The sequence below is a fragment of the Mustelus asterias genome, unplaced genomic scaffold (assembly GCF_964213995.1).
Source record: "Mustelus asterias unplaced genomic scaffold, sMusAst1.hap1.1 HAP1_SCAFFOLD_996, whole genome shotgun sequence".
Taxonomy (NCBI): Eukaryota; Metazoa; Chordata; class Chondrichthyes; order Carcharhiniformes; family Triakidae; genus Mustelus; species Mustelus asterias.
This window is the reverse complement of record NW_027590942.1, coordinates 55,559-82,605: the sequence shown is the minus strand read 5'-3', so window position 1 is coordinate 82,605 and position 27,047 is coordinate 55,559. Positions and strand designations below refer to the sequence as shown.

Genomic DNA, 27,047 nt, shown 5'->3' with positions numbered 1-27,047 from the left:
ATGACATGAGATGGGAAATATGTTCTCCTTGAAATCCTCACCAACATGCCAAACTGTTCAGTGTTACTGTTACAACAACAATAAAGCTGTGACATTGTTAGACAAACAGCAGGCAATCAATCAATGCAGGTTAGAGATTTTAAATTTTCACCAGTTTTTTAATATATTTTATTGAAGAGAGAACACAACCTCACCATTATTTTGTCTTATTCGCAAAGTGAAACCGCTTGTTTTTTTTCAGTTTTGCAGCTGGAGATTTCTAAGACTGAATATAAATCAGAAATGAAGAACCTTGTTTAATATACAGCATTTAAATCAATGCTAATTCTGAGCCTTTTTTACATAGCAAACTTGAAGAACGCTGCTTCAGAAATGTCCCGTCCTGTCTGAAAGTTTATTTATTAGTCACAAGTAGGCTTACATTAACACTGCAATGAAGTTACTGTGAAAATCCCCTAATCACCACACTCCGGTGCCTGTTCGGGTACACTGAGGAAGAATTTAGCATGGCCACCTAACCAGCACATCTTGCAGACTGTGGGAGGAAACAGGAGCACCCGGAGGAAACCCACGCAGAAATGGGGAGAACGTGCAAACTTTGCACAGACAGTGACCCAAGCCGGGAATCGAACCCAGGTCCCTCGCGCTGTGAGGCAGCAGTGCTAACAGCAGTGCTAACCGCTGTGCCACCATGCTGCCTTCTTTAATGAGTGCCTCAAGTGTATGTAATAATGCAGCCTTGTACCTTAGGAAGAAAGCACCTATCATTTTTGCTTTGTCAGTGCAACATTCACCGTCCGTTTCAGTCAGCATTTTTAAATAACTTCTGTGCTTAACATTTTTAAAATAGAAAGTTAAACATAAAGGGCAGAGTTTCCACTCTTGGGGCTTTTCTTTCATTGGCAAAAATCAACCAAACTGTCAAAAAAAGTTTTGAAAGTTTGTTTTAGTGTCACAGGTAGGCTCACATAAATACTGCAATGAAGTTACTGTGAAAATCCCTGAAAACTTGTGCAAAAGATCAAGAAATTTCAAATGCAGATTACAGGTGGGGCTCCTCGATTTTTCACTAGCATTGTCCTCGAAGCCAATCACACCCCAAAATCCAATCGATCACCGGGGAGCATTTCGACTAATGGTGCTCCATTGTTGGCCTTCAACAAGCCTTTTAAAATCAGCTTTATTTTAGTTGCAAGAATGTTGATAGGTGTATTTTTAAAGTTTTTCAATATTAGAAGAATCTAATGTATTAAGAAACTGACCATACTGCTGTACAGTACACCAATGAAACTAATATGAAGTGATGCATTTTGGTAGAACTAACGTAGGGGTGAGCTGTACGATAAATGGCAGAACCTTAAAGGGTGTAGATACGCAGAGGGACCTGGGTGTGCAAGTCCACAGACCCTTGAAGGTGACGTCACAGGTGGAGAAGGTAGTGAATAAGGCATATGGCATGCTTGCCTTTATAGGACGGGGCATAGAGTATAAAAGTTGGGGTCTGATGTTGCAGTTGTATAGAACGTTGGTTCGGCCACATTTGGAATACTGCGCCCAGTTCTGGTCGCCACACTACCAGAAGGACGTGGAGGCTTTAGAGAGAGTGCAGAGGAGGTTTACCAGGATGTTGCCTGGCATGGAAGGGCTTAGTTACGAGGAGAGATTGGGTAAACTGGGGTTGTTCTCACTGGAAAGACGGAGGATGAGGGGTGACCTAATAGAGGTGTATAAAATTATGAAAGGCATAGATAGGTGAACGGTGGGAAGCTTTTTCCCAGGTCGGTGGTGACGTTCACGAGGGGTCATAGGTTCAAGGTGAGGGAGGGGAGGTTTAACACGGATATCAGAAGGACGTATTTTAAACAGAGGGTGGTGGGGGCCTGGAATGCGCTGCCGGGCAAGGTGGTGGAGGCGGACACACTGGGAACATTTAAGACTTATCGAGATAGCCACATGAACGGAGTGGGAATGGAGGGATACAAAAGAAAGGTCTAGTTTGGACCAGGGAGCGGCACGGGCTTGGAGGGCTGAAGGGCCTGTTCCTGTGCTGTATTGTTCTTTGTTCTTTGACACTACTGTGCCTTTAAGAAATTTATTTTATAAGACCATAAGATATATTTTAATCATGTTTCTCTGCAGTTTTTTTTTCAAACAGGCCCTGGTGTTATTGTTGCTGTAATGTCTGTATTGGTGTCCTTTGATTGTTACTGAAGTAATATAATGGGCATCTTGTTTATTTTTACTCTGGGCCAGTACAGTGTCCTAGAGTTTTATGACCCTTTTGGAATTGTTGGGTGGAGATGATTTGACAGCTTAGGTGCTGGCTTTGGACAATTTTTTTTCCCCAAGGTTTTAGTTTCATTTTGGTCAGAAGCTGTTTGGACTGCAGACTGGAAGCAGCATTTTGTTTTCTCTCTCTGGAGTGAAAACTTTGCTATTGGTTGTTTGCCAACCAGAAGCAGTGTCTCTACCTCTACTTTGAGGTGTGCTGAACATTTCAGGACTAAGAAGGCCTCAGTGTTTTAATTTAACATCCAAAGGCCTGATTCACAGCAGGTATTAAGAAGCTGCAAAATCCAGCATCATGTGAACAAACTTGCTTCCTGTGCTAAGTCTAGAAAGAGGTTTATGTTTGTGGGGGTTGTTTGATTTGGAACAGTAAAGTTAGCTGTTAAGATTTATACAATATAATGGATGCTTTTTTTGTACTTGGTAATAGTTACGCTATCTTTTCTTATTATACGTTAACTGTGTTCTTGAATAAACTTCGTTTAATAAAAGCTCCCTCGTGAGTCACTTGGATCATACCTGGAATGGAACATCTGACGCTTACCCTAGCAAAATTCAAAGTGCAAAACTTATGGTCTAAGCTAAAAGCAAAATACTGTGGATGCTGGAATCTGAAACAAAAACAGAAAATGCTGGAAAATCTCAGCATGTCTGACAGCTCTGACAAAGGGTCATCCAGACTTGAAACATTGGCTCTATTTTCTCCCCACAGATGCGGTTAGACATGCTGAGATTTTCCAGCATTTTCTGCTTTTGAAACTTATGGTCTAGGCTGACTTCATAAAAAATCTTAGAGTTTCTGCCCTGGAACATAACGCTAGTCATTGGTTGCGTATAGTTTTTTTTAATGTCCCTTCAGTTATTTAAACTCGGGTTACTCACAATTGGCAGATTCTGATTACAATGCTGACATTTTTGTGATAAATGTGCTTTCAGCAGTAGTAATAAAACCTTGCTTTTAATCACTTTAAATACATCGAGGAATATTCTTTGAAACAATTGCATTCTAAAACACTGCCCAACCTAACGGATGTTAGCGACAGGGACCGATTTTATGCCTATATTAATCGGTGGCACGGTGGTTAGCACTGCTGCTCCACAGCACCAGGGACCCGGGTTCAATTCCCGGCTTGGGTCACTGTCTGTGCAGAGTCTGCACATTCTCCCCGTGTCTGCATGAGTTTTTTCCGGGTGCTCCGGTTTCCTCCCACAGTCTGAAAGACGTGCTGGTTAGGTGCATTGGCCGTGCTAAATTCTCCCTCAGTGTACCCGAATAGGCGCCAGCCGGAGTGTGGCGACTAGGAGATTTTCACAGTAACTTCATTGCAGTGTTAATGTAAGCCGAATGATTAAACTTTAATTTATATTATGTAACTGTCCTGTACTCCTGCATTTTTCTGGAGCTGTAACCGTGCTTTTATCAGGAGATCCCTTGTAGTTTTGGTTATGAGTTCTGTTTGCTGTAGCTTTGATTATGAATTCTATTTGCTGTAGTTTGTGGAGACTCTAAGCAGACAATTGTGGACTGATTGTTTGCTGTAGTATGCTGTTTAAAAAGGTGATTTGTTGAGTAAAGTACTAATGTTTGCTAAGAGACCTTCTACAAGTCCCACCCCACCTCCAACTCATGGACTGATACATTGGTGTCAATACTCACTTTGTGAACTACATTTTGGTTCTTTGAATAGCGCAGGCATGGAGAGTTTCAGTAGATATAATTATATTTGCCAGGCTTTGCTTTCTGCTGGTCCAAGAGGATGATTGATCTATCGGCATTGGAGACATTTCTAATCAGCTTTTCCAGCCGGTTCTTGATTTTCTTCTGATCTTCCAAGGCACAGCCTACGATAAGGGATTGGAATTTCTGGTCGACGGGTCCCTGAGGTGCCTCAGAGGAGCAGGCATTGTAGAGAGCTGTTAAATGGTTCTTGGCACTTCCGAGGTCCTGCAGGACCTTATTGACCACCTCATCAATCAACGCTGTTGCTTTGCAGAGGGCTTCCTCTTGCTGAACATTCCGGATCGTCTCCACGGAAACTGCCACCGTCAGAGTTCGGCCAATGAGGCGATTGGCTGTTAAATGGAGTTCTTCTCGCTCCCCTGTGTAAAAGTTTGAATAAACAGAGTAAACAAAAACATTGTCAAACTATAATTCACACTTCCATCCGTGTTCATGGCTACACATTGGTAATAAAAATTGTGACTCATTCACTGTTATAAAATTAGAAACAACATCTATGGATTGAACAGTGATCAAACATAAGTCAATCCTTTAATTAACATTGTATTTATGGCAGCACAGTAGCACAGTGGTTAGCACTGCTGTCTCACAGCACCAGGGACCCGGGTTCTATTCTGGCCTTAGGTCACTGTGTGTGTGGAATTTGCATGTTCTCCTCGTGTCTGCGTGGGTTTCCTCCGGGTGCTCCGGTTTCCTCCCAAACTCCAAAAATGTGTGGGTTAGGTGGATTGGCCATGATAAATTGCCCCTTAGTGTCAGGGGGACTAGCTAGGGTAAATGCATGTGGTTATGAGGATAGAGTCTGGGTGAGATTGTGGTCGGTGCGGACTCGATGGGCTGAATGGCCTCCTGCACTGTATGATTCTATGAGTTTTCAATCTTTGATTCCATGAACGTAATTGTTTACAGCACTGAAACCGACCATTCAGCCCATTGTATCTGTGCCAGCTCTTTACGAGAACAATCCAAACTTAATTCCACCCCTCTGCTATCCTCCTCGTGTTTCAAACAAGTTGTCTTTTATTCATTCGTGGGACATGGACCATCGCTGGGGCCAGCATTTATTGCCAATCCCTAGTTGCCCTTAAACTGGGTGGCTCGTTCGGCTTTCAGAGAGCAGTGAAGAGTCAACCACATTGCTGTGCCTCTGGAGTCACATGTAGGCCAGACCAGGTAAGGACAGCAGATTTCCTTCCCTAAAGGATATTAGTGAATCAGATAGGTTTTTCCGACAATCGACAATGGTTTCATGGTCATCAGTAGATTCTTAATTCCAGATATTTTTTATTGAATTCAAATTCCACCAGCTGCCGTGGTGGGATTCAAACCCAGAACATTAGCTGAGTTTCTGGATTAACAGTCGAGTGATGATACCACTGAGCCATCACCTCTCCTTAATATTTGCAAATATCAATCCAATTCTCCTTCAAGAGATACAGTTGTCACTATCTCAGCCATTTCCTGTGGCAAAGCGTTAGATGTTTTGACTGTGTTGTCGAAGAAGGGGTTAATAGACTGTAGACTGTAGAAGGGGTTAATAGACATTAGCAGTTAAAAGGATATAGAGAGAGAGACATATAATCAACCTTACCCAACATGAGGAAAATGAACAACTGATTATGTGTTAAAAAGATTTGAAATGAAATTCAGCCATGATTTATATAAATGAATGACTAACATTTGATGTTATTAAAATTGAATTGTATTAATTAAGATTGTAAAAGCTGAAACGTGCAGTTAGTCAGCACTGCGACTGAAGATATCAGTAACTTTAACAAAATTATACAATATTCAGCAACATTTTGATATAAAATGGTGTAACTTGCATTTAAGAAACAATGAATGCAGGCAAACTTATTCAGAATATATTGATATTAAGGAACATTTTAAGATACATTTTATATAGTTCAAGTTGCCCTGGCCTGGAAAGATGTCAAGTGATGGGCCCTCATTTGGCATTAGACCAAGGGCCCGATTTTACCATTGCGTCGCACCTGTTTTCAGACCCGAAAACGTGGTAAAGTCGGGTGTGAGGCCATTAACGCGATCCGCGCCCACGTCCGCACAGATGGCCACTTTACCGAGACCCGGGAATGTCGGCGATCCGATTCGCGCCCAAAACGGGCGCAACGGCGATTTAAATGTACTTGCATGCATTTAAATTGAATTAATGAACTGCCCGCCCGACTTTATCAGCATTTCCCCCTTTACCACCGCGTTTGCCAATCCGGAACCGTGCCGTAATGGACCTGCTGAATAAAAGCCTGAATCGCGCGTTCAGCTGCTGAAGAGGTGAGTTCAGAGCTTCCAACGGCTCTCTGACTCAGATCAGTGGTGGGGGGCGGGGGGGAGGCCCGATCGTTGTCTGGTTGGTAGGGGGGGGGTGGGGGGTGGGGAGAGGGAGGCGGGCCAGATCATTCTCTGGTGAGGGGGTGGGGAGGGGGCGGAGGCGGGTCAGATGTACCTCTGGGGGGGAGGGGAGTGAGGCCAGATTGTTCTCGGGGGGGGGGGGGGGGGGGCACGCGGCCAGATCATTCTCTGGGGGAGGGGGGGGCGGGGGGGAGTGATGCTAGATCATTCTCTGGGGGGAGGGGGTGGAGTGAGGCCAGATCATTCTCGAGGGGCGGGGGGGGGGGGGGGGGAGTGATGCTAGATCATTCTCTGGGGGTGGAGGGGAGGCCTGATCACTCACTGGTGGGGGAGGGAAGAGGGGGAGGCCAGATGGATCTCTGGTGGGGGGAATGGGGGGGCAGGGGGTCCACTGCCATTCTTCAGGCGATCGGTGCCGGAGAAGGGGGCAGGGGGTCGCGATTGGTCTGGGTAGCGGGGGGAGGGTGAATAAGGGGGACAGTGATGTTGTGGGGGTGGGGAGGATGTCTGTGGGGGCTATCGCTCCCGCTTTTCGCTCTCGAGCCACTTTCTCTGCTTTCTGCGGCCTGGGAGTGATCTGACACGGGCGCGCTTTTTCAAATCTTTTCCTAACTGCGCATGCGCAGTTCAGAGCGTTTTGGGCGCGCTAAGCCCTGCCCACAGCATAATTCAGGCCCGCGATTTTTTTTTTAGGCCATGTGCATATAGGGGTGCCTGAAAGCAGATTCCCAAGTCGGACCTGAATTGCGCCCAGATTCAGCACTTAGAATGAAAATGGTAAAATCAGGCCCCAAGTCTTGGCGTTTAGCCATTGCTGACTTAAGCAAAATAAAGTTTCTTGGATACTATGGCAACAAGAAAGTAATCTATGCCAAGAGGTGGACTTCTGCTGATCAGAAAGAACTAATGAAATAACATGACTTAAGGTGACAGATTGTAATTGATTTAAAATACTGCCATGATTAGATTGACATATTGAATAATAAATGAAATCAATTATTGGGCTGAACTATTGATAATGAAAGTGTACAATTGACTAACATTTTGGCACGTAAGATGAGATCTTCTAAGAATGTTCTGTGATACTCTTGTGCTATCAGGCATACCTGCGATCTCCCTTTGGTTGAAGTTATTGTTTTGTCTTTTGTATGTCATGTTTGATTTTTTCATGTTTTGTTAAAACTAGTTTTGAATAAATTTTATTACGCTTTTAAACTGAGTCATTTTACCTTTGCGAAGTTTGCATTTTTGGTTATCCTTTAAGGCCTTGGCAGGTAGGATTAAGGAAAACCCTAAGGCGTTCTATAAATATGTGAAGAGTAAAAGGACGAGACGTGGAGGAATAGGGCCTATAAAAGGTGAAGGCGGGAAAGTCTGTATGGAACCAGTAGAAATGGCAGAGGTGCTGAATGAGTATTTTGCCTCGGTTTTCACAGAGGAGAAGGACCCTGGGTGGATGTACTGCGGGCTTGCGGTGGACTGAAAAGATTGAGTATGTGGACTTTAAGAAAGAGGTTGTGCTGGAATCTTTGAATGGCATCAAGATAGATAAGTCGCCGGGTCCGGATGGGATGTACCCCAGGTTACTGTGGGAGGCGAGGGAAGAGATTGCAGAGCCTCTGAATCTTTGTGTCGTCGATAGAGACGGGAGAGGTGCCGGAGGATTGGAGGATTGCGGATGTGGTTCCTATTTTCAAGAAGGGGAATAGGGATAGCCCAGGAAATTACCAACCGGTGAGTCTAACCTCAGTGGTTGGTAAGCTGATGGAGAAGATCCTGAGGGACAAGATTTATGAGCATTTAGAGAGGTTTAGTATGCTCAAGAATACTCAGCATGACTTTGTCAAAGGCAGATCGTGCCTTACAAGCCTGGTGGAGTTCTTCGAAAATGTGACTAAACACATTGACGAAGGGAAAGCGGTAGATGTGGTTTATATGGATTTTAGCAAGGCGTTCGATAAGGTCCCCCATGCAAGACTTCTAGAAAAAGTGAGAGGGCATGGGATCCAAGGGGCTGCTGCCCTGTGGATCCAGAACTGCCTTGCCCAAAGGAGGCAGAGAGTGGGTATAGATGGGTCTTTTTCTAAATGGAGGTCGGTCACCAGTGGTTTGCCCCAGGGATCTGTTCTGGGACCCTTGCTGTTTGTCATTTTCATAAATGACCTGGATGAGGAAGCGGAGGGATGGGTTGGTAAGTTTGCCGGTGACACGAAGGTTGGTGGGGTTGTGGATAGTCTGGAGGGATGTCAGAAGTTACAGAGGGACATAGATAGGATGCAAGACTGGGCGGACAAGTGGCAGATGGACTTCAACCCAGATAAATGCATAGTGGTCCATTTTGGCAGGTCAAATGGGATGAAGGAGTACAATATAAAGGGAAAGACTCTTAGTACTGTAGAGGATCAGAAGGACCTTGGGGTCCGGGTCCATAGGGCTCTAAAATCGGCCCCGCAGGTGGAGGAGGTGGTTAAGAAGGTGTATGGTGTGCTGGCCTTTATCAATTGAGGGATTGAGTTTAGGAGTCTGGGGATAATGATGCAGCTATATAAGACCCTCGTCAGACCCCACTTGGAGTACTGTGCTCAGTTCTGGTCGCCTCATTACAGGGAGGATGTGGAAAAGATTGAAAGGGTGCAGAGGAGATTTACAAGGATGTTGCCTGGATTGAGTGGCATGCCTTATGAGGATAGGCTGAGGGAGCTTGGTCTTTTCTCCTTGGAGAGACGTAGGATGAGAGGAGACCTAATAGAGGTATATAAGATGTTGAGAGGCATAGATCGGGTGGACTCTCAGAGGCTTTTCCCCAGGGTGGAAATGGCTGCTACGAGAGGACACAGGTTTAAGATGCCGGGGGGTAGGTATAGGGGAAATGTTAGGGGGAAGTTTTTCACACAGAGGGTGGTGGGCGAGTGGAATCGGCTGCCGTCAGTGGTGGTGGAGGCAAACTCAATAGGGACTTTTAAGAGACTCCTGGATGAGTACATGGGACTTAATAGGATGGAGGGTTATAGGTAGGCCTAGAAGGTAGGGATATGTTCGGCACAACTTGTGGGGCTGGAAGGCCTGTTTTGTGCTGTAGTTTTTCTATGCTTCTTTCTATGTTTAGACTTTCCAAAGAAATCCGGCCACCAAATCAAAATTTCCCACTACAGTGGTTTAACTTGTACGTGATTGAAAACAAGTTTTGTTTGCATAGTAAAATGTCTCAAAGCGCTCCATGTGTGCAAGATTTGACAAAAATTGACACTGCGTCCAAGGAGGAGCTAGACAGAGATGTCAAAAGTATGGTTAAAGAGGTAGGTTTTAAAGAACATCTTAAATGGAGGAGAGTGAGGTGAAGAGGACAAGAGGGTTTAGGGAGGGAAGTCCAGAGATTGGGGTCTGGACAATTTACAACATCTGAACGACGTTAATGATAATTAAGGCTAAGAGTTATGAATGTGGGAATTTTGTAATCTCTGGAACTCCTATCCTTAACCTCTCTCCCTGTAATTCCCCCTTTAAGAATTCCTCAAAAACTTATCCCCTTTTGGTCACCTATCCTAGTGTCTCTGCTTCTTGGGCTCAGTGTCCATCTTGGTCTGATTATGTTCCTGTGAAGGACTTTGGGATGATTTACAATGTGTTATATTACAATGAAAAGAAGGTTTTGTGGTGCATGGGATAGCATCCCTATCTCTGGGCCAGAAGCTCTGGGTTTGACTCCCACTCCAGGACTTGATAGAATCCATCCAGTGCAGAAGGAGGCTATTCAGCCAATCGAGACTGCACCGACCACAATCCTACCCAGGCCCTATTCTCGGAATCCCACATGTTTACCCTGCTAATCCCCCTGATAAGAAGTTTAACAATCCAACCATACTCAGGGCAGTTTAGCATAGCCAGTCAACCTAACTCGCACATCTTTGGATCATGGATGGCTATAATGTGGCCAAAGAGGTTACCTACCAGCCTGTAAATCTTTCCAATACAACATGATGCAGGCGGTAAGAGCGGGAGAGTTTCTTGCTCAGCCATACCTGGTGACAGATCGATGCCCATCCCAGGATATTCGAGCTTCCGGAAAAGTATACGCTCTGTCTACCTCATGTCGGTAGAGAATGGATGGATGGATATATCAATTAAATACTCAGGGATGCTTCCAGTGAACCTTTTAGAAAGAGCTCCATGTCAGCTTTTAAGATCAGCAATGGTGGCACAGTGGTTAGCACTGCTGCTTCACAGCGCCAGGGACCCGGGTTCGATTCCCGGCTCAGGTCGCTGTCTGTGCGGAATCTGCACATTCTCCCTGTGTCTGTGTGGGTTTCCTCCGGGTGCTCCGGTTTCCTCCCATGGTCTGAAAGACGTGCTGGTTAGGTGCATCGGCCATGCTAAATTCTCCCTCAGTGTACCTGAACAGGCGCTGGAGTGTGGTGACTAGGGGATTTTCACAGTAACTTCATTGCAGTGTTATTGTAAGCCTACTTCTGACACTAATAAATAAACTTTTAAACTATTCCTGTATCTCCAAGGCTGAGAATTGATTTTTAAAGTTGAAAAATCTCTACGGCTTTCCATCTCTGATTCATCCTCTTTCTGTAGAAAAGATTAGTTGTAAGTATTCGCATTCCAACCATTATTCATGTAAATTGAGTTTGTGTCTTTATATGCTCTGTTTGTGAACAGAATTCCCACTCACCTGAAGAAGGGGCTTGCAGCTCCGAAAGCTTGTGTGGCTTTTGCTACCAAATAAACCTGTTGGACTTTAACCTGGTGTTGTTAAACTTCTTACTGTATTGTGAACTGGTCAGGACATTGTCACCTGGGGGAACATGCTCTGACTGGACAAATGCAACAGGCTTGGCTTTTAACTTCCAGCATTCAACATGCCCTTAGGACAGGGGTAGCCCTCAGCTGGCATGTCGGTCTACATGATGTACTCAGGTAACTCTTTGAACCCTTGATATCCTGCCTCAAAGGTCAACGAGCTACCCATTGAGCCACACTGACACCTGGGAGGAAAGCAATTGTCTCCATAAATACAGATGTGCCAAGTGTGTTGCCTTTTCAGGTTAAACCTGCACATGCTGTAACAGGTTGACTGGGTCCGAATCACTTAATAAAAGCAAATTACTGCGGATGCTGGAATCTGAAACCAAAAGAGAAAGTGCTGGAAAATCTCAACAGGTCTGGCAGCATCTGTAAGGAGAGAAAAGAGCTGACGTTTCGAGTCCTGTTGATCAAGGATCATCTGGACTCGAAACGTCAGCTGTTTTCTCTCCTTACAGATGCTGCCAGACCTGCTGAGATTTTCCAGCGTTTTCTCTCTTTGGGTTCCAAATCACTTTATGTGACTCAGTTCCACATCTTACCTGTTACCGGCCTCTCTCTCCTTGTAAGCTACTGGTGTTATGTTGCGTCCTCTTTTGTCTGAGTCCCCATTATTCTGCTACCTTGTTCCTATCACTGAGTTCCAACTTACTAATATAGGGGATGGGAGTTTAGTTCCATAATGCTGCTGAAATAGTCGGTGGAGATATAGGAACTGATGGATTAGAAAAGGCTAAAGCCCATAGAATCCCTACAGTGCGGAAAGAGGCCATTCAGCCCATCGGGTCCGCAACAACCCTCTGAAAGAGCATCCCACCCAGGCCCCCCAGCCCTTTCCCTGTAACCACGGCTAATCCCTCTAACCTACACATCCCAGGACACTAAGGGGCAATTTACCATGGCTGATCCACCTATCCTGCACACCTTTGAACTGTGGGAGGAAATCAGAGCACCCGGAGGAAACCCACGCAAACATGGGGAGAACGTGTAAACTCCACACAGACAGTGACCCGAGGCTGGATTTGAATCCGGGTCCCTCACACTGTGAGGCAGCAGTGCTAACCACTGTGCCACCGTGCCCATCTGGTTCACACGGATACCTGCCCCGCCCCTATCCTGATAGTCACATGATCCAGCAATTATGGAGTTATTGACTAACCGCAGAAATCAATCTGTCGAGCTTAAAACAGATCCAGACGTGTGGGGATGAAAGTTTCTGGCAGTGGACTGATTTGACAACAAGAGGTTCAAAATCAAACCAAATTCTAAATCTCAGACATAAACATAAGAATCATAGAATCCCTACAGGGCAAAAAGAGGCCATTCAGCCCATCGAGTCTGCACCGACAACAATCCCACCCAGGTCCTATCCCCATAGCTCCATGTATTTACCCTAGCTAATCCCCCTGACACTAAGGGGCAATTTAGCATGGCTAATCCACCTAACCCGCACATCTTTGGATTGCGGGATGAAACTGGAGCACCCGAAGGAAACCCACACAGACATGGGGAGAATGTGCAAACTCCACACAGACAGTGACCCGAGGCTGGAATCGAACCCGGGTCCTTGGTGAGGCAGTAGTGCTAACCACTGTGCCGTCATGCTTAATTAGTTTTTACTTGATCTGACTGCCTCCACATTTCACCTCTGACCTCCTACAACATGTTGTGCTGTATTTCGTGCCTATGTGTAAATCTCTCCTCTTTCCCACCCTGGGTCCCGATTCAGGATGATGCCTGGGATGAAAATGTTCAGTTGAGAGGACAGGTTATGTCAACCCAGCCTGTGTTCTCTTGGGTTAAGTGACTATCTGACTGAGGCGCTGAACATTATGAAAGGAGAGGGTAGGTACAGGGAAACTATATCCTCTGATTTAATTTGATTTATTATTGTCACATGCATTGGTATACAGTGAAAAGGATTGTTTCTTGCACGCAATACAGACAAACCATACAGTTCATAGAGAAGGAAAGGAGAGAGTGCGGAATGTAGTGTTACAGTCGTAGCTGGGGTGTAGAGAAAGATCAACTTAGTGTGAGGTAGGTCCATTCAAAAGTCTGACAGCAGCAGGGAAGAAGCTGTTCTTGAATCGGTCGGTACGTGACCTCAGACTTTTGTATCTTTTTCCCGACGGAAGAAGGCGGAAGAGAGAATGTCCGGGGTACGTGGGGTCCTTAAGTATGCTGGCTGCTTTGCCGAGGCAGCGGGAAATGTAGACAGAGTCAATGAATGGGAAGCTGGTTTGAGTAATGGACTGGGCTTCATTCAAGACCTAGAACCATAGAACCATAGAAAATTACAGCTCAGAAACAGGCCCTTTGGCCCTTCTTGTCTGTGCCGAACCATTTTATGCCTAGTCCCACTGACCTGCACTTGGACCATATCCCTCCACACCCCTCTCATCCATGAACCCGTCCAAGTTTTTCTTAAATGTTAAAAGTGACCCCGCATTTACCACTTTATCCGGCAGCTCATTCCACACTCCCACCACTCTCTGCGTGAAGAAGCCCCCGCTAATATTCCCTTTAAACTTTTCTCCTTTCACCCTTAACCCATGCCCTCTGGTTTTTTTCTCCCCTAGCCTCAGCGGAAAAAGCCTGCTTGCATTCACTCTATCTATACCCATCAAAATCTTGTACACCTCTATCAAATCTCCCCTCAATCTTCTACACTCCAGGGAATAAAGTCCCAACCTATTCAATCTCTATTCAATCCCAACCTTTTGTAGTTTCTTGCAGCGTTGGGCAGAGCAGGAGCCATCCCAAGCTGTGATACACCCAGAAAGAATGCTTTCTATGGTGCATCTATAAAAGTTGGTGAGAGTTATAGCGGACATGCTAATTTCCTTAGTCTCCTGAGAAAGTTGGTGGGCTTTCTTAACTATAATTCTTAACTGATGGGGGCATTCCAGAGCAAAGCATGGCATAAACTTCAAATTAGAGATTGGCAGTTAAGGGGTGAGATCTGGAAACACTTCCCCACACAAAGGAGAGTGGAAATCTTTCCCCCCGCCCCATTAACATGTTCAGACTAGGAGTCAATTGAAATGTTATCATATTCCTTCCTGTGTACCTCAATAACTCCCTAATAAACAATGGTGTGGTAAATATAAATAAAATATGAAGGAAGTACTTGCCACACTGGAAGCCATCAGGTGTAGTGTTACACCAAATTCACAGCGGCAACAGCCCATTCGGCCCAACACACCATTTGGTGTTTTTTAAAAATTCATTCATGGGACATGGGCGTCGCTGGCTGCCCAGCATTTGTTGCTCATCCCATTTATTGCCCGAGAGTCAACCGCATTGCTGTGGCTCTGGATTCACATGTAGGCCAGACCAGGTAAGGACAGCAGATTTCCTTCCCGAAAGGACATTAGTGAACCAGATGGGCTTTCAGTAGATTCCTAATTCCAGATTTTGTTTTTCTTGGATTCAAGTTCCATCTGCCGTGGTGGGATTTGAATCCGAGTCCTGAGAACATTAGCTGAAGTTTCTAGATTAATAGTCCAGTGATAATACCATCACCTCCCCTCCTCGTGAGCCTCCTCCTGCCCCATCAGAATATCTCTCTATTCTTTTATTTCTCATGTGTTTATTTAGTTTTCCTTTAAACATATCAATGCTATTTGCCTCGACTACTCCAGGTGTTACTGAGTTCCACCTTTCTGTGCCTGTAATAACTGGCATCCTTAAAAGGTCATTTCATTTCCCTGCACATAGGAACTCATGGGAAAGTCTGCCCCCTGGTGTCCAGTTTTATATTGAATTGTCAACTTTGAACTTTTTAATTTCAGCAATATTTATGGAATAAATTGTGACAGACCTGAATCTTAGTTACAACGGCACATCTTCAATATTCAGGGCCAGATTTTGAGAAAAATAGTCCTTCAAAAATATGAAGTTGTGCCTAAGTCCTTGAACTTATTCTCTGGGCATGGAGGTTTCCTGAGGAGACTGGCAATGGTATCTGGTGGCAGGGCACCAGAGGTCATTGCGAGGTCCTGTGGCACAGTGGGTAGCATCTCTGTCTCTGATCCAGCAGCTCTGGGTTCAAGTCCCACTCCAGGAGTTGATGGCCAAGGAAGGTGTGTTTATAACGCGGTTAAGCGTCAACCTGCAAAATCCTTCTGAACATGCCAATGGCTGGAAGTAAGAGTGGGAGAGACCCTTGGTCAGCCAGGCTTGGTGTGGAATGGCTATAGGCCCCAAGTGACAGACTAGTGACCTGTCCTGGGAATTACTAGCTATGGAAACAGATTTAAGTCTACCACAGCACACTACTAAGTGCGGGAAGAGGATTGGAAATGAAGTAACATAACTTTTTTGCAATTGTACTCTATGGCCAGGATTTTACAACGTCGATCGGGCAAGGCGCATAAAATCCCGCCCGAAGCCAACGAAGAATTCCGTTCTGCGAGCCGTGCCTACCCCGATTCCGGTAAAATTCCGGCCTATGCCTCTGTTTATAATGCCAAGGATTCCATCTGCTTTTTTGACCATCTTCTGAACCTGTCCTGTAATCTTCAAAGATTTGTAGACATACACTCTCATGTCTCTCTTTCCTCACTCCCTCTAAAATTGTACTTCAGTTTATTAATTAGTCTCACAAGTAGGCTTACATTAACACTGCAATGAAGTTACTGTGAAAATCCCCTAGTCGCCACTCTCTGGCACCTGTTTGGGTACACTGAGGGAGAATTTAGCATGGCCAATGCACCTAACAAGCACGTCTTTCGAACTGGGGGAGGAAACTGGAGCACCCGGAAGAAACCCACGCAGACACGGGGAGAACGTGCAGATTCCGCACAGGCACTGGCCCGAGCCAGGAATCGAACCCGGGTCCCTGGCGCTGTCAGGCCGCAGTGCTAACCACTGTGTGGGACGAGCAGGGGGGGCGGGGGGAGGTGAGACTAATTGGGTAACTCTATCAAACAACCAGTACGGATTTAATAATAAATCTGGGGAGAAATTACTAACGGCAAATATGCCTCTAAATGGTGTGGCCTTCGAAAGTCTGAATTTAAAGGGATTTGAAAGAATGTTTTAAAGAAGTAAGCTTTTTTATCTTCTGAAAGGGAAAATAGTGACTATGTCCAGTGACAAGGAATGCTGGAAAACTTTGCATCTCCTCGCAAATGTCAGTGTGACTCGGTGGGTAGCTCGTTGACCTTTGAGTCAGGAGGTCATGGGTTCAAAGACTACTTGAGAACATAATTTGATTTGATGTATTATTGTCACATGTATTGGTATACAGTGGAAAGTATTGTTTCTTGCACGTTATATAGACAAAGTTATTAGAATACATAGGGGAGAAGGAAAAGAGAGAGTGCAGAATATAGTGTTACAGTCATAGCTAGGGTGTAGAGAAAGATCAGCTTAATATAAGGTAAGTCTATTCAATCTATACTAACACTCCAGTCTAGCACTGAGGGAGTGCTACTTTTGCCATAAAGAAATGGCATGTTAAGACTGACTGCTGTAAGTTAAAAACCAAGCCTGTTGCATTTGTCCAGTCAGGGGGTGCGCCCCCCAAGTGATAATGTCCTGACCAGTAAAGTTCACAAGTAGCAGGGAGTTTCTGCCTTATTCATAGAATCAGAGAAACTAGAAGCAGGAGTAGGCCATTCGGCCCTTCAAGCCTGCTCCACCATTCACCTTGATCATGGCTGATCATCGAATTCAATATCCTGATCCGCCCTTTCTCCCATATCCCTTTAGCCCTAAGATCCATATCTAATTTCTTCTTGAAATCACACGTTTTGACCTCAACTACTTTCTTTGATAGTGAATTCCACACATTCACCACCCTCTGGGTGAAGAAATTTCTCCTCACCTCAGTCCTAAAAGGTCTCTTATCCTCAAACTATGACCCCTAGTTCTGGACTCCCCCACCATTGGGAACATTCTTTCTGAATCAACCCTATCTAACCCTGTTAGAATTGTATAAGTTTCTATGAGATCCCCTCTCATTCTTCTAAATCCCATTGAATATAATCCTAACTGACTTAGTCTCTCCTCATTTCACAGACCTGCCATCCCAGGAATCAGTCTGGTAAACCTTCGCTGTACTCCCTCTATAGCAAGGATATTCCCCCATGAATCAGGTGTTGGAGAGCTAGCGAGACTTTCTTTTGCTCGAAAGCCCCCATGTGAGGCAGGCAAATCAACTCTTATCCTCGGAGATACAGGAACAGCAGTCGCTGATGTTGGCAGGTGACACTGAGATCTTTCTAAAAGGTTGAACAATAAAGTACTGATTCCAACTCGTTTTTTTCCCCAGGGACCCCCTCACATGCAAAACTCTGAAATATTTTCACTCAGCTCCAAGTGACAAACAAGAGCAAAGACTCACCATCACTGATGTGCTTCATGTCCTGGCTGTTCTGTACACTTTGGATCAGCTCCAATAGGGTCTCTTTCTCTTGCTCCATTGAGGCGGCTGCTTCTCTCAAAGCTTCTACCCTAGAATGAAAATATGAACACTTCGATTGGGGTGTGGGGGTGGAACAGGGATGGAAGGTAGGGTGGCAAACCCTCCAGGATTGGCCCTGGGGCCTCCAGGAATTGCAAATCAATTTCCATGACCCTGCTGTGTGCAACCCTGGAGAAATATCATCTGGACGCTCAGAAAAAATCTTTTTATTTTGTCATTTTTCTTTATCATTTCTCTTTACCAGATGTAAAATATTGAAAATAGTGGGGGCACCGGCTGTCTGGTTGACAGTCAAGCATCATCCAATTGGGCCATTTGGCCCATCGAGTCTGCACCAACAACAATCCCATCCAGGCCCTTTCCCCAGTGACCCCACTTATTTACCCCTCTGACATCAGGGGCAACTTAGCATGGTCAATCCACCTAACTCTTTGGAGTGTGGGAGGAAACGGAGCACCCGGAGGAAACCCACGCACCTTAACATGCCCTTTCTTTATGACGAAAGTAGCGCTCAGCTTTCCCTCAGTACTAGGCTGGAGTGTCAGTATAGATTGGATGGAGCTACCTTAAATTAAGTTGATCTTTCTCTACACCCTCGCTATGACTGCAACACTACATTCTGCACTCTCTCGTTTCCTTCTCCTATATGTACCCTATGAACAGTATGCTTTGTCTGTATAGTGCACAAGAAACAGTACTTTTCACTGTATCCTTTTGCTTTCCGATTAGTGTAGGAAGGCAGTATGTCACAAGAATGGATGTTCTGGCCAACTAATGGCTAGAGTGTGGGTGCAAGTCATATGATGAACATTCACCCTGTCAAGACCCCTCAGGATCTTGTGTGTTTCAATGGAGTCACCTCTTGCTCTTCTAAACTCCAGCAGATACAAATCTGTCCAATCTTTCCTTATAAAATGACCTACCCATTCCAGGGTATGGTGGGCGGCACAGTGGTTAGCACTGTTGCCTCACAGCGCCAGGGACCAGGGTTCAATTTCAGCGTCGGGTGACTGTCGATATGGAGTTTGCACATTCTCCCTGTGTCTGCGTGGGTTTCCTTCGGGTGCTCAAGTTTCCTTCCACACTCCAAAGATGTGCGGGTTAAGTGGATTGGCCATGCTAAATTGTCCTTTAGCATTAGGGGGTAAATAAGTGGGACTATGGAGAAAGGGCCTGGGTGGGATTGTCGTTGGTTCAGGCTCGATGGGCTGAATGGCCTCTTTCTGCACTGTAGGGATTCTATGATTCTATGAAACCTCCAGGTATAGACTTAATCAGAGTGGCAGTGCTAACAGAGAGTCCAGTAACATGTTCTGAATACACCATCTTCCTAAATCATCACCCCACAGAACCATAATGCACAGGACAAGGCCGTTCGCTCATTGTGTCTCTGCTGACTCTTTGAAATAATTATCCAATTAATCCCATCACCCAGTTCTTTCCTCACAACCCTGCAACATATGGTCAAGGAGCAGGAGTAGGCCATTCAGCCCCTCCAGCTTGCTCCGCCATTCCATAAGATCTAGATAATGCCACAGTAACCTTAAATCTGCCCCCATAACCTTTCACCCTGTGCTCCATCTCTACCTGAAAAACAGTCAAGCTTCTCCCACCTTTTGAGGAACAGTGCTCCAAAGATTTATGGCCTTCTGAGAGAAATAATTTTGCCTCATCTCTATTTTAAGTGAGCAACCTCTTATTTTTAAACAGTGACCCCCCCCCAGTTCTTGATTCTCCCACAAAGGGAAACATTCTCTCCACATTTTAAAAAAATTATTATTCATGCCACATGGGCATCACTGGCTAGCCAGCACTTATTCCTATCTCTATTTGCCTGAGGTCAGTTGAGAGTCAACCACATTGCTGTGGCTTTGGAGTCACATGTAGGCCAGACCAGGTAAGGACGGCAGATTTCCTTCCCTAAAGGACATTAGTGAACCAGATGGGTTTTTCCGACAATCGACAATGGCTTCATGGTCATCAGTAGATTCTTAATTCCAGATATTTTTTATTGAATTCAAATTCCACTATCTGCCGTGGCCCATCGAGTCTGCACCGACAACAATCCCACCCAGGCCCTTTCTACATAACCCCACTTATTTACCCCCTGATGCTAAGGGGCAATTTAGCACGGCCAATCCACCTTACCTGCACGTCTTTTGGACTGTGGGAGGAAACCGGAGCACCCGGAGGAAACCCACGCAGACACGGGGAGAACATGCAGACTCCGCACAGACAGTGACCCGAGCTGGGAATCGATCCCGGGTGCTGTGAGGCAGCAGTGTTAACCACTGTGCCACCGTATCTGTGACTGTTACTGTACACAATACTCCAAATATGGTCTCACCAATGCCCTGTACAACTGAAGTATAACCGCCCCTACTTCTGTATTCAATTCTCCTTACAATAAATGACATCATTTTATTAACTTTCCTAATTACTTGCTGTACCTGTAATTCCTTTTATCCAATTTCATTTTGGAAAGTTACTATTGAATCTGCCTCCACCATTCTTTCAGTCAGTGCATTCAGCAACGCACTGAGCAAAATAATTCTTATTTCAAATTAATTCACTCCCATTCGTTTACCAGCTATCTTAAATCTGTGTCGTCTGCCTTCTGACCCTCCTTCTCTTTTCTCCTTGTCCATTCCATCAAAGATCTTTATCATTCTGGATACCTCTACTAAATCGCTTTCTCTGCATAAAAGATTTACAGCCTCCCTGGTCTCTGTACTTTAACTCATACATATTCTTCAATACAGAACAAAACCAGCGATTGAAATAAATGTTATTGTAAGCTGATCAAATCAATTGGTTCAAATAGATTTTCCACCGATTTAAGCAGCAGCTTCCTGTTGGAGATATTCTGCATGTTGCATCTTTTCACATGGACTTGGTTAGCACCGCTGCCTCACAGGGACCCAGGTTCGATTCCCGGCTTGGGTCACTGCCTGTGCAGAATCTGCATGTTCTACCCCGTGTCTGCGTGGGTTTCCTCCGGGTGCTCCGGTTTCCTACCACAGTCTAAACATGTGCGCATTATGTGGATTGGCCATGCTAAATTGCTGCTTAGTGTCAGGGTTATTAGTGGGGTAAATAGGTGGGCTCACGTGGATGGGGCCTGGGTGGGATTGCTGTCGGTGCAGGCTCGATGGGCTGAATGGCCTCCGGCTGCACTGTATGGATTCTAGGCCAGGGTAGCTGGACTTTGAGAACAGAAATAAAAGCAAAACACTGCAGATGCCAGAATCTGAAACAAAAACAGAAAACGCTGGAGAAACTCAGCAGGCTTGACAGCATCTGTGGAGAGAGAATAGAGCCAATGTTTCAAGTCTGGATGACTCTTCTTCAGAGCTAAAGACAAAGAAAATCAGACGAGATTTATACTATGATGATGGGATGGGGGGAGCTGTAATTGGACAAAGGAAATGTAAATGGTGATGATTTGATAATTTGGTAATGAAAATACTGACTGCTACGTCTGATGTGATTGCACTTTCCTTTTGACTCAGTATGGCTGGCACGGTGACACAGTGGTTAGCACTGCTACCTCACAGCACCAGGGACCCAGGTTCAATTCCCAGCTTGGGTTACTGTCTGTCTGTGTGGAGTTTGCACGTTCTCCCCGTGTCTGCGTGGGTTTCCTCCGGGTGCTCCGATTTCCTCCCACAGTCTGAAAGACGTGCTGGTTAGGGTGCATTGGCCGTGCTAAATTCACCCTCCGTGTACCCGAACAGGCGCCGGAGTGTGGCAACTAGGGGATTTTCACAGTAACTTAAATGTAGTGCTAATGTAAGCCTACTTGTGACACTAATAAATAAACGTAAAGGCAAATATACAATCCTGCGTGGAGGCAATAAATAGCAGTGACACAGAAATTCCCTCCGACTGTGTGTATCTGGAACAGAAGGTGGTATTTACCAACACACAGATTGCGGTAAATAAGTTTTCCACAAGTCTACACAACAAAGGATTGCATCCGTTATTAGAGTGCGCATGCTTCACACAGACAATCAGATTGTTAATTGAACTGTAAGTTCACATTGACGCCAATGTCATGTTGGAAAGAAAGAACTTTACAATTTATGTCATGCCTTTCCGAAGCTATATAATTAAATTCTGTTTGCAACACTGACACTGTTACAAAGTGTGGAATGTAATTATAAACAGAGTGTACAGTGGGAGCCATTTGGAATAATGACTCTGGATGGAGAAAAAAGCAAATTACTGCAGATGCTGGAATCTGAAACAAAAACAGAAAATGCTGGAAAATCTCAGCATCTGTGCAGAGAAAGAATAGAGCTAATGTCTTGAGTCTGGATGACCCTTCATCAGCCCTGACGAAGGGTCATCCAGACTCGAAACGTTGGCTGTGTTCTCTCCCCACAGATGCTGGCAGGCCTGCTGAGATTTTCCAGCATTTTCTGCTTTTGCGTCTGATAGAAGAGGAATTTGAGTTTACTTTAATGAATAATGATTAGTATAAACACAACAAAACGGGGTTTAAAGTTTGAACAGTTAAGAACTCTCTGAGTGGCACAGTGGTTAGCACTGCTGCCTCACAGCGCCAAGGACCTGTGTTCAATTCTGGCTTTGGGTCACTGTCTGTGTGGAGTCTGCACGTTCTCCCCGTGTCTGCATGGGTTTCCTCCAGGGGCTCCAGTTTCCTCCCACAGTCTGAAAGATGTGCTGGTTAGGTGCATTGGTCGTGGTAAATTCTCCCTCAGTGTACCCGAACAGGTGCCGGAGTGTGGCGACTAGGGGATTTTCATAGTAGCTTCATTGCGGTGTTAATCTACTCATGACAATAATAAATAAACTTTTTTTTAAACTTTAAAAAACTCTCAATATATACTCCAGTTCTCAATTAGTGTTAATACATTTTGGTCTACGGAGTGCATGGGTTATTTTGTGAATTATCTTAGTTCTGTGACCTTTGACAACGGAGTCACTTCCTGCCCGTTTTGCCCGATCTAAACTCTCCATGGTTTTGAAGACCCCTATTAAACCATCACCCCCCCTCCCCCCAGCAATCTCTCCCAGGAGAAATAACCCTGCTGTTTACCAGTTGTTTAAATCTGGGATTAATAAGGCATGTACCATTCTTTGCTTGTTGCAGGAAGCCGGGTGTTGCGGTTTCCTCCCACAGTCTGAAAGACGTGCTGGTTAGGTGCATTGGCCATGTCAAATTCACCCTGCGTGTACCCGAACAGGTGCCGGAGTGTGGCGACTAGGGGATTTTCACAGTAACTTCATTGCAGTGTTAATGTAAGCCTATTTGTGACACTAATAAATAAACTTTAAATGGAGAACAGCCATTGAACCTTCCAAAGAGGTGAACTGTTGAGTACATTGAATGAGAGTAAGTAGTCTGGATTATTAAGATTTGACAGCATTTCAGCAACTAGAGAGAGAGGGCTGAGTGTAAAGGGAGAAAGCACAAGTCCTCACTAAAAATAGAAAGTCTCTTTCCGATCGCCTACCCTGGTCTCCAAGGCTATTTTTAAGATTCCTGACAATGGGGGCAGTTCTAGGAGATACCAGATGACATTAATTTTCATGAGGAAATGGTCACAGACACAGAGAGAAATCAATCCTGATTTAGCTTGTGTTTCTATCTGAGCCGTTTTAAAGGACATGACTGTGCCCCTACCTGAGCTCTAAGTTGTCCAGTGTTTCCAGTAATTGCCCCGACCGGTCAGCCATAGACACAGAACGGAGGAACTTGTCCTCTACAGTGCTGTCCTTCAGCTGATTATTGATCTTGGTTTGAGCCATGGTGTTGAGAAGCTTTCAGGGCTGCTGTCTTGCCTTTTACTCGGTCTCTCTCTCTCTCTCTCTCTGGGAGACTTGGCTCCACTTGCAACAGAATGTACTCGTCACCCTACAGGAGATGAAGATTTCCAAATAGGGCGAGGGACCACCCATACTCCCACCAGGGGCCAACCCTTCTCCCTCAGGGAAAAAAAGTATCCAGACCAGAGTTTCAAACACAGCCACTGGCTGTTTCTGTCTGCTTGGGATTTCTTATTCTCTTCTGAATGAACTAGTGACAGTTTTACAGCAAGGTGCATTTTCTCAATCTACTGAATTGTTGCTGGAGATTGGAAAAGTCAGTTTTTTAAAAAGTCCTACTTCTATTTCTCTCTCTGAATCTGCTGTTCCTTTCTATCCTCATCCTGTACCTGATTTGAATCTTGTCGGTTTCCTTTCCCCACAATAGTCACTTGGCATTACAGAACTAGAGTATTGTTGAATAAGGTGCCATGGTAGTTATTCATTCGTGGGACAGCCTCTGGCTGGCCAGCATTTATTGCCCATCCCTAGTTGCCTTTGAGGTTAGCACTGCTGCCTCACAGCGCCAGGAACCTGGGGTTCAATTCCCAGGTTGGGTCACTATCTGTGCGGGGTCTGCATGTTCTCCCCGTGTCTGCGTGGGTTTCCTCCGGGTGCTCACGTTTCCTCCCATAGGCCAAAAGACATGTTGGTTCGGTGCATTGGTCATGCTAAGTGTACCCGAACAGGCGCCAGAGTGTGGCAACTGGGGGATTTTTTTCAGTGTTAATGTAAGCATACTTGTGACATTAATAAATGAACTTTAAAACTTAAAAAGATAAACATGTTGTTGAAGCTTTTTCTCTTACACTCATCGGGACAAACACAAGAATACTGAATTTCTTGCAATTAAAATTTACAGGAGAAAAGGGTGTTGATTGGTTTGCAAGTTGACTCTGATTGGCTGGAGTCCCATTAGCTAAAAAAACCCCTACATTTATATAGCACCTTTCCTAACCGCAGGATAACTTTTCAGCCAATGAAACACTTTTAGAAGTTTCCTCTCTGTTATTGCAACAGGAAAAATAGCAGCCAATTTCTACACAGCAAGATCTCATAAACAGCAATGAGGAAAGGTTGGGACAATCAGCCTGAAATATACTTACATTTCAGGGAAGTTTGTTTAAAAATTATGTTGGTTGCAGTTTACATTGGTTCCTTTTAAGGGAACTAATTATGAATGAGAGTCAGCCATGCATACCACCTTCAATTAAGTTGACATGAATAACACCCATTATGTTTATGGGAGATTTTGATTTGTCACGTATTGGGATAGTGAAAAATATTTTTTCTTGCCTGTTACACAGACAAAACATACTGTTCATAGAGTACATAGAGAAGAAGAAAAGGAGTGCGCGCAGAATCTAGTATTACAGTCATATCTAGAGTGTAGAGAAAGATCAACTTAATATAGGATAGGTCCATTCAAAAGTCTGATGGTAGCAGGGAAGAAGCTGTTCTTGCGTCCGTTGCTATGTGATCTCAGACTTTTGTGTCCGTTTCCTGACGGAAGGTGGAAGAGAGAATGTCCGGGATGTGTCTTTGATTATGCTGGCTGGCTTTCTGACGCAGCGGGAAGTGTAGACGGAGTCAATGGACGGGAGGCTGGTTTGCTTGATGGACTGGGCTAGTCACAACCCTGTGTAATTTCTTGCGGTCTTGGTCAGAGCAGATAGCCCAGTGTATACACAGATGTATGATGGTGGGGTCCAGATGACTAACACCAGTCCTCCTCGTGATGAGAACCAGCTCAACATGTATTTTATACACGTACTTGTTCAATCCCTCTGAATTTGGGCAGAGCAGGCACTTAATGAGAGACTTGGTTCGAATGTTGTTCCATTTTATTACAACGTGCTGTACATACAAAGCAAGAGTTATAATCAGATCCACTTAATGTAATTGATATCACTTGCCTTTGGGCAGAGTTGTAGGCAGAGCTAAAACATAAGCCCTTAATGAGATCCTGCTGTTTCCTGGAGAGTTAAGGGTTAATAATCTAACTCCCTCATATCTTGGAACACCAGGCTTTCCAATAATAGGATGGCTCTGAAGTGAAAATCAGTGACAGCAATTAAAGTGTAATTTTCCTGGCAAGAATCATGTATGTAGGTGCAGTAGGGGGTGGCACAGTGATTAGCACTGCTGCCTCACAGCGCCAGGGACCCAGGTTCCATTCCTGGCTTGGGCCACTGTCTGCGTGGAGTCTGCACGTTCTCCCCGTGTCTATGTGTGTTTCTTCCGGCTGCTCCGGTTTCCTTCCACAGTCTGAAAGACATGCAGGTTAGGTGCATTGGCCATTCTAAATTCTCCCTCAGTGTATCCAAAGAGGCACCAGAGAGTGGCAACTAGGGATCTTCCCAGTAACATCATTGCAGTATTAATGTAAGCCTACTTGTGACTAATAAATAAACTTAAAACTTAAAACAGATGCCCACTGACTACAGTATAGAAAGATCATGGTTAATAAAAGCCATTAATCAAAGTTTAGGAACAGGCAGGAAGTCTTGTTTGAAGAAAGTAGCCCTGCAGTAAACAGACACAACCGTTTACATCAATACTTTCTTCAAAGGATTTGCAAACAGGGTCATCATGAGGTCTTACCTGTGACATGTAACTTTGATGTTGGTAAGGTATGAGGTATCATAGAATCCTACAGTGCAGAATGAGGCCATTCAGCCCATCGGGTCTGCACCAACCACAATCGCGCCATGGCACTATCCCCATAACCCCATGTATTTATCCTAGCTAGTCCCCCTGACAGTAAGGGGCAATTTAGCACGGCCAATCCACCTAATCCGCACATCTTTTGGACAGTGGGAAAAAACCAGAGCACCCGGAGGAAAACCACACAGACACAGAGAACATGCAAACTCTGCACAGTGACCCGAGGCTGGAATTGAACCTGGGTCCCTGGTGCTGCGAGACAGCAGTGCTAACCACTGTGCCACCTGAAGAAGGTGGAAGAGAGTATGTCCAGCGTGCGTGGGGTCCTTAATTACTACCACCACCTTCTCGAGTGCAATTAGGGATAGGCAGTAAATACTGGAAGAGATCTTGTTGCACAGTGGGTAGCATCTCTGCCTCTGAACCCAGAGGTTCTGGATTTGAGTCCCACCTCAGGTTGACCAAGGAAGGTACATTCATAATACAGCCAAACAGTTTGAGTATCATCCTACAAAATTCTTCCAACATGCGAATGGCTGGCAGTAAGAACAGGGAAGATGAGACTTCTGGGTCGGCCATGCTTGATGCTTAGTGGTGCCCCTCAAGCCATAAGCTTCTGGTGAAAGGCTGGCGACCTGCTCCAGGCAAAAACATATGATGGAAACAGGTGAAAGTCCTGCGCGTTGTGGACCACTGTAACAACAGTAAATGCTGGCCCAGCCAACACCCACCACATCCCTTCAACAAATGAAATAAGATTGGCCTCCATCACAGCCAGTAGATGAGAACCTGTATGCACAGAGTTCACAATTCTAACCTTTTCCTCTTGGCTCTCACACAGTGCTAATACTGAGGGAGTGCTGCATCATTATAGGTCACCACCTTTCAGATGAAATCTCA

The 27,047-nt window shown here is 45.0% G+C and overlaps 1 protein-coding gene across 2 annotated transcripts; it reads right to left on the bottom strand.

Moving 5' to 3' along the window:
- Positions 1 to 133: 133 nt before the first annotated feature.
- On the bottom strand, positions 134 to 23,537 carry bag2 (BCL2 associated athanogene 2). 2 transcript variants are annotated; one of them, XM_078205801.1, is made up of 4 exons: positions 23,299 to 23,537; positions 17,565 to 17,674; positions 3,947 to 4,389; positions 134 to 265 (listed from the first exon to the last, which is right to left on the bottom strand). In XM_078205801.1, exons 1-3 carry the CDS (start codon positions 23,421 to 23,423, stop codon positions 3,995 to 3,997), a joined length of 630 nt encoding a protein of 209 aa, XP_078061927.1. In that variant the 5' UTR covers positions 23,424 to 23,537; the 3' UTR covers positions 134 to 265; positions 3,947 to 3,994. The 2 variants fall into 2 exon arrangements, with proteins under 2 accessions (XP_078061927.1, XP_078061929.1); XM_078205803.1 differs by lacking the exon at positions 134 to 265 and having other exon boundaries at positions 3,513 to 4,389; positions 23,299 to 23,503.
- Between the last annotated feature and the right edge of the window lie 3,510 nt (positions 23,538 to 27,047).

Excerpts from the sequence above, each read along its gene's own strand:
- bag2 (XM_078205801.1), bottom strand. The coding sequence starts at position 23,423 with ATGGCTCAAACCAAGATCAATAATCAGCTGAAGGACAGCACTGTAGAG. Across the intron at positions 17,675-23,298 it reads CTGGACAACTTAGAGCTCAG|GGTAGAAGCTTTGAGAGAAG; the intron begins GTAGGGGCACAG and ends TTTTCATTCTAG. Across the intron at positions 4,390-17,564 it reads CATGAAGCACATCAGTGATG|GGGAGCGAGAAGAACTCCAT; the intron begins GTGAGTCTTTGC and ends ACTTTTACACAG.